The sequence below is a fragment of the Pelobates fuscus genome, chromosome 11, assembly GCF_036172605.1.
Source record: "Pelobates fuscus isolate aPelFus1 chromosome 11, aPelFus1.pri, whole genome shotgun sequence".
NCBI lineage: Eukaryota > Metazoa > Chordata > Amphibia > Anura > Pelobatidae > Pelobates > Pelobates fuscus.
In genome coordinates, this window is record NC_086327.1 from 126250437 (window position 1) to 126261824 (window position 11388).

Consider the following 11388-nt stretch of genomic DNA (forward strand, 5'->3'; position numbering starts at 1 on the left):
GTAGCTGAATAGAACACTCTGAAGTACGTTATGGAACATCTGGCCAATCAGATATTTCTGTTTGTAAACATTTCTTTTTGAAAATGATCTAACTACTAGATGGTTAGATTGAAACATGCAACTTGTTCTCTTGATAATGTTCACGGTGATCTGCAATTAATACTAAAACACTTAGATGCTTCTCATTGCTTTTATTTGCATTAGTACTTGGATTTGGTCACAGGACAGCACAAATAAATACATATAGCAGTGTAGTACGCGCACTCTCTCTGGCAGGGTGGAAGGTTATCCTCGGTGGTTGGAAAGGTTGAGACACTCTACTTCTTAGGAGCAGCACCAATGGCTGCCTTTTCTTCACGGGTAATGGGAATGGAACGTTCAGGAACATCACCCAGTTTCCTTGGTCCACACACCGTCAGGACTCCGTCTGGAGATAAGGATGAGGTGATGCAAAGAGGGTCTACATCTGCTGGGATTTTGTATCTTCGTTGGAAGTCTCTGGAGACATAACCATGTTCATCCTGGAAATATTAAATAAACCAATGAAGCGGAATTTCTTTAAGAAAATTGAGACTTAATCTCATTTATGAAAATTTCTCTAACTTTTTAAATTCTATTTGTAGAAGTCTCAATTAATAACAAGATTTGTAGTCGTTATGAAAAAATAAATGCTGATGAATCCCAAAAGTTGCTCGTTGTCAAACTATCTTTTTTGAGAGTTGTATTGAACACTGCTTGTTTAGAGCATAAGAACCCTGTACCATTAAAAAAAACAAAAAAAACACATTTCTTGTATTTTCACGGCCTGTGTTTGCTCACCTGACGCTCCTCGTGCTTGCCGTGGATCTCAAAAAAATCTCCAATCACCTTGACCTTGAGTTCCTCAGGAGAAAAATGTTTCACATCGAGGTTAACAGAAAACTTGTCCTTGTCTAGTCTCACCTGTGGGAAGAGGAAAAAGATGGTAGGTGCTGACTTAAAAGAATAAAAATGCACTTCAAGAAAAAGCATCATACAGATTTGTCACAGTCCAGAAAGAGGTCAGTAACAAATCTTACAAAATATACACCTGACAAGAAAGTAAAACATAAACTTTTTTTGAAAATGCAAATTAGTACTGTATTGAAAAATCTGTGATACTCGACACATCTCTAATATTATCATTTGATCAGCCTAATCTAGATTAAGCCATATTAAGATTAAGATTAGATTAAGCCTTCCTCACCACTCTTCAAGTAACCTTGTGGGATGCTTACCACTCTTTAAGTAAGCAGTTATAATTGTCACTTATGAATACAAGTGATTGGATATTGCACCTTTGGAGTTCCTGGTCTCTCTTGTCTCTCCCTGTTAAGATGAATATACTGTGTGGTTGTAGATTCTGCAAGTTGTGGTAGACATCCCCACTCAAGTGGAGCCATTAATACCCAGAGCCAGAGTTGATATGGCTCTGGTACATGTGAGTGAGACCACCAAAACTATGTTTATTCGCTATATTTATATATAATAAAATGAGAGAGTCTGCCCTATATATGTTTATATTATTATTCAGAGATTTTGCTTTAAGCAGATATTTGTAATATTAATTCTATAATTCCGAGCACCCACTGTTTGTTTTGGTATTTTGATTGTACAGTCTAAGCCTTGCCCAGTCATCTTACACTTTGTAATGAATATAGAAGGTTTACAGATCACTACAATGCACAAAATGAACCTCATGGTTGCTTCGATATTTATGCTTGCTAAGGGTGCTTTTATGTACAATGGCCATTGTGTAACGATTATGAAAGATAAATTGTTTGTTGAGCAGCAAAATGATGACTCATTTTATTACTGGGTAGAGATTGCATTATATAAAGCACAATTATTCTTTATTACATAATAAAATAAAAAGCAGAAGTCATTCACATCTTATGCACATGGCCCTTGAGCCCTACTCTGGATGAGTTTCTGAATAGCAAACTTAGAAGACTTTTGGGGAAAATGAGTTAAGTTTGTATAATTACAATTATAAACTAAACATTTTCAGGTGACATTTATTGACCCAATATAATTAAGTGTGCAAGATCTCTATCAAGGAATAAAAAAATGCCACATTATATATTCTAAGCCAATTAACCATTTACTTGGGTATCAGTAAAGATACATAGCTCTTATCTTACTTTTCATTGCTATGATAATATTCAAGTCCAGTCGCATTGACCCAATTCATTTAATTGTAAAATTCCCTGAAATTCTGTTTTGGTGTGGTCACACTACACATGAGATTAATTAACGATGAATACATTACATCTTCATCCTTAAAGTTTTATTCCTTTTTAATGAAAATGTTAATGGGTATTAAGATGTAAAACAATAGCTAACCTAACAATGTCACTTGTGATTACATGCAGTTTAATGTCATAATTTAATGAGTCTAGCTTTGTTTATTTATTTATAAAATATTTTACTAGGAAGGATACATTGAGATTTCTCTCGTTTTCAAGTATGTCCTGGGTCCACAAAACATTGCATTGATACAATAGGGTACAATAAAATGCAAAAACAATATTAATACACAATATATACAAAATGTAACATAGAGCAGGTAGAAAATATATAATCAACCATGACAGGTGCATTCTGTTTTGAGATATGTAAAGATGGATCTCTTAAAGTACTTATGCCCTTCTACAAACAAGAATACAAGTATGAAAAGCTGAACCAGAATTCTTAATGAGATATATCAATATGATATCATGTAAAAACTATTCTAGCCAGGGAAATGAAAGGAACCAGCAAAAAAAAAAAAAAACACCAAAAAAACTAACTGGGTTTATCAGATTAAAAATGTAAGCTTTAAACCATTGGGCTAACCACTTTGTATTTGAAACAAAGCTATTTCTACACCACAGAGAACAAATGCTATTATGAAAATGATACAGTTACATGCAGTAATAATAACACAGATGCATCTATTATATAGAATAGCATACTAATATAGTAAATGTATGTTCAGCAGACTGTATCGTTACATAGTAAAAGAGAAATATTTTCCTCATGCTAACATTTTAGTAAACACATTTTTGTTTTAGAAATCCTGTTTTAAATTTTCTGTTATTGAGTTTTATATAACATTGTCACGATAGACCCAGAGCCCTTCAGGCAGAAAGGCATGGTCACCCCTCTAAGAGACCTGGCTAGGTTTGAACTCACATTTCCAGCATCCCAGTCAGGTTCTCTGCCATGCCAAAAAAAAATCATGTTATGTTCAAAGACCAGTGCCTTTAAATATATTTAAATTTCATTAAAATTATGTCAGCTAAGGTGCTGAATACAGACCAGCATCTATATAACACAAAATATTTAGCAGCCACGTTGTCTGCATGATAAACTCATTATTACTTGGCACTGTGGGTCTGTCCAAGAAAATATATATATTTTTTTCATTTCACAATAATTTATCCTTTTATCCAAATCTATAAAAAGAGCCAATAATAATAGCTAATAAGCTGTAGTATAAATATATCACTATTTAAAATGCTGAATAATGATAGAGTAGTCCACGGACTACACAGTTTCCTAGCCAATGCTTTGCCTCTAGAAAAATCATAGATGTCCACTAAACATGGAATTGTCAGGAATTGACTGGGGGTTCCATATATCTAGGTCCAAGGAGCCAAATTTGAAAAAAAAAATTAAACGTATCTATGCTTTCAGCTATTCCATTTTGGCCCCAAATAATCAATTCTCCGGTAGCTTCTTCATAACTCCCAACTGTAGTAAACAGCTTCATGTATCGTACTCACGTCATCATCAAACTCTTTAGACATGATTTTAGACCAGTGATTATTTAACTGAGCATTCTGTAATATCTGAGGCTACAGCTCGAAAAATTCTTTGTTAGCCATAGGTGGACAGAATGATAGTAAGTTGTAATGCAATGACGGTTACTGTCAACCTGTCACCTCTTCTTTTTAATCTATTTTACTAGTATCACATTGTATATAAACTTGCATTTATGCTAGCATTGTTTGTTCGAACTGTATCAGAGTTCTAAACAATATAATTTTACATGTTTAAAACATTTAGTAAACTATAAACAGAGTGAATATATATAAAATAATGAGAACTAAATAATAGGGACTTTTGACTATATTAAACGGGCTTGTCTTAACAACATTTCTATAGCTTGTTAGCTTCTATATATAGTTAGAAAGTATATCATAAACTGATCTGTAATGGTAGCCTTTTGAGTACAAATAAATCATTTGACGTGTAGATTCCTTGAGCGTCTTTGTAATATCAGATGCCATCTTCTAACGGATATCATGTAAGTTGTATAGACATTATTTCACCTTCTAAGCCTATCATTTTTTTAGATCACTAAGCCCGTACAAAGTAACAAAGAGAAATGAGTAGGTTAATTGTTACCTCTGACAAGCCACCTTCCATCCAGTTTGGCAGCCTTAAATAGGGATATCTGAAGAGAAAGGGTGAAAACATTGTGGAAGAAGGAAACAAATCAGCCTCTTGGAGGTGATCCCCAAAACTCTGTTCAAAGATCCTGCTTGGTCCAAAGAAGGAGAAAAATTGACGGCGGAACCAAGGGTGTTGAATGGCTACTTCCATCTTCCCCTGATTACCAATGACAATTTTCAGACTGAACTGTTCAAAGTTTGAGTGACCCACCTAACTGAAAGGCGTTATATATACACGTGGACTGTCTCCTGGACTCCTCCCTGGTACCCTGACAATGAACTTTCTGGAAAAGAGATGTCAGGTGGTTTAATTATTGGTGCACGCTTGTCTGCGTCCATTGAACGGAGAGATGGAGGATATAAGCTATGACATGTCCCCTATTCACACTCTATTCTCTTGATTGGATCAGCGAGACGGGATGCTGATTCTCTCTGTGTTTTCTTTCCCACTACTGTGCACATTAGTTCAGCAGATACGGAGATCATTTCAGCTACTGTACTGTAACTTGACAAGGGATCATTTCATGCTGATAGAATGTGTCCAGCATTCAACATGCCCACTGCTTGTTTATTCCTTTCATAACTGTCCAGTATCTCCCAGCTCCCAATTAAAGGGACCCTGTCAGGGATAACATTGAGAAGCCCACGTACAAGCTTCTAATAATTTCATCTATAGGCTGTGCTTACAAGTGGAAATTAACAGATATTTAGAATTTTGATGATACTCCAACAGCACCATTTCCTGTCTGGCACAGAGATTTAGATGTTTTTAAATTACTTAAATTACTTTAAAGATGAAGAAAATGACTAAATAAATAAATAGGATTGCATTGACAGCTTAATTGCACCATAAACACTATAATAAGCTATTGTAGTTAGGATACTTAAAGTGTCCCTTCATATTTTTTTTATGTAGTACGAAGTAGCTATCTGTATATTTACTCATTCTTCTAATGGTTGACTTAACTTTTTTTGACTTATCATACCTGAATGCTATTCCCTCCCCTAAACGATTATGAAATGTATTTTCTAAATGGTTTATTTACTCAACTCTGCGTTTAGTTGAATGGAAGTGAGAATGCTGATGATTGTCTGTTGGAATGCTTTGTATTATTATTTTGGTATTCACTAAATCATGTGTAAGCCTAATTCAATGTAACTGGAGTGTTTCTTTGGCATCGTTGATGAATGGGACTACTCTAAAACTGATAGCAGCCATATCACATTTCAAATAGACAGATACATTGTGTGACAGTAGTCACCATCACTGGGGATGGAAGACAGACACTTTATTTAGGCCCCCAGATTACTCTCATGTTTTAGTCAACCTGTGCCCATTATATTGTTAGTTTTTTTTCTTCTCCCTTTTCCTGTCTTATTGTTTTCCCAGCAGCATTGTCCCATTGTTCCAGGGACACACCCAGACCAGTTCAAAATGGTTGCCATGCCACTCTTTTTAATCTCCCAAGTGGTCTTCAGCCCTTGTTATTGTCAGTCCCCACCCTTCCTTGTAAACACAGTACTGCATTCACACTGATGTAATTAAGCTTTGTAGTGTAATTGGTTACTATCCCAAGTCCATACTGCTATTGGTTGACTTGGACCATGTAGTGTAATTGGTTAGTATCCCAAGTCCATACTGCTATTGGTTGACTTGGAACATGTAGTGTTATTGGTTAGTATCCCAAGTCCATACTGCTATTGGTTGACTCGGGATATGTAGTGCAATTAGTTAGTATCCCAAGTCCATACTGCTATTGGTTGACTCGGGACATGTAGTGCAATTAGTTAGTATCCCAAGTCCATAATGCTATTGGTTGACTTGGAACATGTAGTGTTATTGGTTAGTATCCCAAGTCCATACTGCTATTGGTTGACTCGGGACATGTAGTGCAATTAGTTAGTATCCCAAGTCCATAATGCTATTGGTTGACTTGGAACATGTAGTGTAATTGGTTAGTATCCCAAGTCCATACTGCTATTGGTTGACTCGGGATATGTAGTGCAATTAGTTAGTATCCCAAGTCCATAATGCTATTGGTTGACTTGGGATATGTCTGGGGTTGCCGTATCTCTCATACAGAGGGAACTTGCTGGCATTTCGGATCTGGACTGCCCATAAGGGTGGGACCAGTCTGATATGCTTCAGGTATTTTCTCTCTGTAATGGAACAAGGTGAGCTAAAATCAGCTTGAGAACTGAGCGGTGACTCACCAAAGGGCAGGTTAATTGAGCTGTTGTCCGTTCTCACCTCTCTTGCTACTTGTTTTTTTCAGTTCACTGAGTGATATTCACACAGAATTGTCACGATTTGCAAACTTCAGGCTAAAATGACTGTTGTGGTGTCTTGACAACTGTGAATGTAGCAATGTAGAAGAATGTTTCCACATCTTCAATTCTTCCCTAAATTTAGTAATTTTGCTTTTTTCACTATGATTTAGTGTTTTTGTGAATAAACTCTGACTTTGTTTTTACCTATCATAGATTTATGAGAATTGTGGTCTACTAGTATTTTAATTTTTTTTTACTGACATTACATTGATCAACCACAACATTAAATCCATCGACAGTTGAAGTGGATAACATAGATTACATTGTTACATTGGCACCTGTCATGGGGTGTGATATATTAGGCAGCAAGGGAACAGTCAGTACTTGCATTTCAGGTAAGGGAAGCAGGAAAACTGGGCAAGCGAAAAGTTCTGAGTGACTTTAACAAGGACCAAATAGTGATGGCTAGACAACTGGGTCAGAGCGTCTCTTGTGGCGTGTTCACGGTATGCAGTGGTTAGTACCTACCAAAAGTGGTGCAAGGAAGGACAACCGGTGAACCGGCATCAGGGTCATGGGAGTCCAAGACTAGTTGATGCAAGAGGAGCGCACTGAGGTTTATGGAGGATTCCACAAGACCACGGGATCCTCCATAGACAGACCCTTTATCACAAGTGACGGCTGGGGGAAATTACAAAACTTGACATTGGTAGCTCTGCCTTTGGTCAAGCTTTGTCAGGTGTAGGAAATGTACTAAGACAAAGTCAACGTGAGGATTTCATAAAGATTTTATCTTTATGAAATATTCATTTTGCATTGGGGAAGATTTCACGGTGGCAGAGCCACGTTATTACCTGGAGATTCGCCCACACAGAGAAACACATTTTTGATCTTGTTCCAGTGCAGTGTGAGTATTTTATTTTACTCATATCATTTGTAAAAGATCCAGATTTATTATTATTTCACGTATGTTTTTACAGCTTTCAAATGTGCGCGCGGTGTCCTCAATGCTTCTCTATAGGAAACATGTGATTGGACACTGCCAGCATAAAGAAAGGAAGTCAGAGCGTGTCAAAGGGGGTGGAGCTATCCTGCAGAACCTGCAAAGTAGGCAGACTTAGGAATATAATTTAATGATTTAATTTGCCTTGTTCCATTGCCTTAAATCATGCACTTCCAACCTGCAGTTCCCTTTAAGAAAACTGTGCTTTTCCCAAAACACGAATAAAATTGTTTGTGTGGAACGTGCAGTGTTTGCAGCCAGCTAGAATATGTAACAGAACATGCATTGTTCAGAAAGGGAACATGACTATCGTCTTTTTATTTTCCTAAATTGTGATGGCTCCACACCGTGCCAGTGTAAGTGTAAGTTTCTGAACGTTTCTAGAACATACAAGAAACACATTTACTGCAAACTGCAAACACGCAGAAATACATTCGCTTGAGTGTTAGTGGACAGCCGAAAGACACATAATACATTGCAAATGTTATCAGTAGAATCATCTTTTTTGAATCAGCTGTTTAGAACTTACAGAGATTTATGTTTTTGTGTAATGTTTTGGTTGTCTAACCATTCTATTATTTCTTTCCGCTATTAACTCATATCTTGTTTGCTGCATTATATTTCACTGCTGTTAAGTTTGTATCTCCTTAGATTACAAATCGTTGTTCCCGAACGTCCTGTTATTTTACTCACATCTATCTTGTCTGCTGTCTGTTGGTTTATCTCGTGCTTTGTATGAACTTACTGTAAATGTGGGCATGGCAAAAATGTAATAATGCATCTGAATTGTTTATTGCTAATATTTTGTCTGGTTAAGTTCATCTCAATGATTTTCAACTTCCTACTCTTAAAATTACTTGAATTTCATTAGAAAGCCTTGTTTTGTTAACAAAACTCAGCTGACTTTGCTTTAAAATAAATGATAACGAAATAAGAATAGGAATCCCATATTCAATACATTTTGCTGACATTCTGTCCTGAAAATCTCTGCAGAGGTAAGTGAACATCACAATTTTACCGTACTATTATAATTATATAAATAAAATAGGGGGGGCACAGCTTTCTGCATTTTTACGTAACGGCTGCTTTAATCAAATAGGAAAACATGTTTTCTGCAAACAGTCTTAATATATCTTTTGGGAAGAAGCCATATGAATGGAATTCACTCTATCTTTAAATAGACCCAAGAGCTGGAGGTGTTATGTTTATGCACAGCAAAGATATAATTTGTTAATAAATCCCTTTAGCTCAGTGCTCCAAGTGGCTGATCCAGACAGGCTTAAACACTGTGCCGCTTCCCACACAGATACTTGTAACAGTTCCTTCTGTAGATCAGATACTAAGCATGTGCATGGCGAAAAAATTTGGTTCGGTTCGGCATTCTGAATTTCAGGACTCCGGCACTTCGGAACTTCGGCACTTCGACACCTCGGAACTTCGGACCTTTGGCACTTCAGACCTTTGGAACTTCGACACCTCGGAACTTCGGCAACTTCGGAACTTCGGCACTTCGGAACTTCGGCACTTCGGCACTTCGACTCATTGGAACTTCAGCAACTTTGGACCTTCGGCATTTCGGAGACTTCGGTGACTTCGGTGACTTCGGAGACTTCGGCGACTTCGGAACTTCGGACACTTCGGAACTTCGGAGACTTCGGAAAAATAAGCATTTATGTGGTTTTTTTGTTTGTTTTTAAACCGCAATGTTTACACTGCTAGTGGACCACACCAGCATCCAGATCACTTAATCTTAACCCCTTAAGGACCACACTTCTGGAATAAAAGGGAATCATGACATGTCACGGAACGTCGACACTTCGGAACTTCGGAACTTCGGAACGTCGGCACTTCGGAACTTCGGCACTTCGGAACTTCGGCTCTTCGACTACTTCGGACCTTCGGAACTTCGGGATATCAGCACTTCGGAACTTCGGAACTTCGGCCACTTCGGAACTTCGACACTTCGGAACTTCGGCACTTCGGAACTTCAATCCAGAGGGCATGCGCACACACAATGAAATAACCATTCACGTAGCCTGAATCCTAGCAGTGAGAATGCAGCTCGCATTTGGAGTGTGTTCTTAAAGACATATAAAATCTCAAATTTGTCAAGAAGACATCATTGACGTGAAGCAAGACATGACTACACGAGGTGAAACCACGTAGCACCTACAAGAACTACACTCACAGCTTGCCATTCGACTGGATGTCTTGGAAGACAAGGGGCGACAGAGAAATATCAAAATCCGCGGAGTAGCAGACTCTGTTCCCATGGATGAGCTACCACACTTCCTCAGGAGGCTCCTATCCACTGTCCTACCTGCAAACATATCTAAACAGTTTGCATACGATGGCCTGTACCGCATCTCCACAACATCCCATGCACCGACGAATGTTCATCGGGACATCACCCTATGCTGCCAGACTCTCTCTGACAAACAGCGGCTCCTACATGCTCTGAAGGGGAAAACGCCACTCCAATTTGAGAATCATTCCCTCGCCTTCTTCGAGGACCTGAGCAAAGTCACCCTGCTTTGGCGGAAATCTATGCGCCATACAACCCAGGCCCTGCAGGAGGCAGGAATAACCTATCGTTGGACATACCCTAGATCCCTCACGGTCACCACAGACAGGAAGATTTACAAAGCAAAAAGTCTGCCAGAGGGCCTAAATATCCTACAGGCATTGCGCCTTTCTGAATCACAGCCAGCTCAGCCTGCCAGTCACACCTGGGATGTCTCCCGAATCGCGCCATTCGTCCCTGGGGGCACAGTGAACTCCGTGACCTGAATGCCTTATTAACCTAATGGGCCTGCTTTCTAAGTTTTATATGCTTTATGAGTTTTACGTTTCAGTTTACTTCAGATGACCATAACAAATATAGCTCTTTCATTGTCCCACCACTAACTACATGCTCCATACGCATTACATATCATATCTCTGACAGATGCATCCCCCAATCTAACACAACACACGACTTTGGGGAGGAAATCCGCCTAGAAATACTGACACCTCCCCCCCCCCCCCCGGCCCAGAGGTTAGGGTTATATACGCATCTCCTTAGGAGAATTTGGCCAGACTATAAGGACCACTCCAATGGTACCCACATGTGCGCTCATACACATGGCGGACAACAAACGCACTAGTTAATATGGCTAGGCCAACTTCCTTTGGTTACATTATTTTCTACTCATGCAGAAACCTGCTACAAAGCAGACAGAACCTCAAGGCCACACTAATTACACACATAACATACCACATGACGTTCTTGATGTGGACCTTGTTTTGGTTAACAATCAATCTAAAAATGTGCGGTATCTCATACATGCCTTGTATTATGATATACTCAGTTGGTATATAGGAAGTGAACCAGTATGTTGTTACTGTACACGACAAAAATAAAGAAGAATAAAAACATTTTTTTAAATATTGTATTAACTTTTTAGAGGGAAAAAACCCCCATCAATATTAATGTATTTTTAAACAAAGTGTCTGAAACTAAAATAAAATGTACTCCTTGGCAGTAAGTTTTAAAACTCTGGGTATACTCACACTCATAAGAATAGAAATGCACAAAATTAAGATATTTTTTACTATTAGTCCACCCAGTTTGCCCATAAGATCTGAGCCACCAAATCTCATAAATGTGTGAAG

General features: G+C 38.1%; 1 protein-coding gene across 1 annotated transcript; it reads right to left on the bottom strand.

Annotated features, from left to right (window-relative positions):
- Positions 1 to 176: 176 nt before the first annotated feature.
- On the bottom strand, positions 177 to 4919 carry CRYAB (crystallin alpha B). Its single transcript, XM_063435972.1, has 3 exons — positions 4414 to 4919; positions 820 to 942; positions 177 to 521 (listed from the first exon to the last, which is right to left on the bottom strand). Exons 1-3 carry the CDS (start codon positions 4609 to 4611, stop codon positions 318 to 320), a joined length of 525 nt encoding a protein of 174 aa, XP_063292042.1. The 5' UTR covers positions 4612 to 4919; the 3' UTR covers positions 177 to 317.
- Between the last annotated feature and the right edge of the window lie 6469 nt (positions 4920 to 11388).

Bases quoted from the DNA above. Each gene is read 5' to 3' on its own strand.
- CRYAB (XM_063435972.1), bottom strand. From the start codon at position 4,611: ATGGAAGTAGCCATTCAACACCCTTGGTTCCGCCGTCAATTTTTCTCC. The intron at 943-4,413 runs GTAACAATTAAC...CTCTTCCCACAG, and splicing joins TGGAAGGTGGCTTGTCAGAG to GTGAGACTAGACAAGGACAA. The intron at 522-819 runs GTGAGCAAACAC...TAATATTTCCAG, and splicing joins GCAAGCACGAGGAGCGTCAG to GATGAACATGGTTATGTCTC.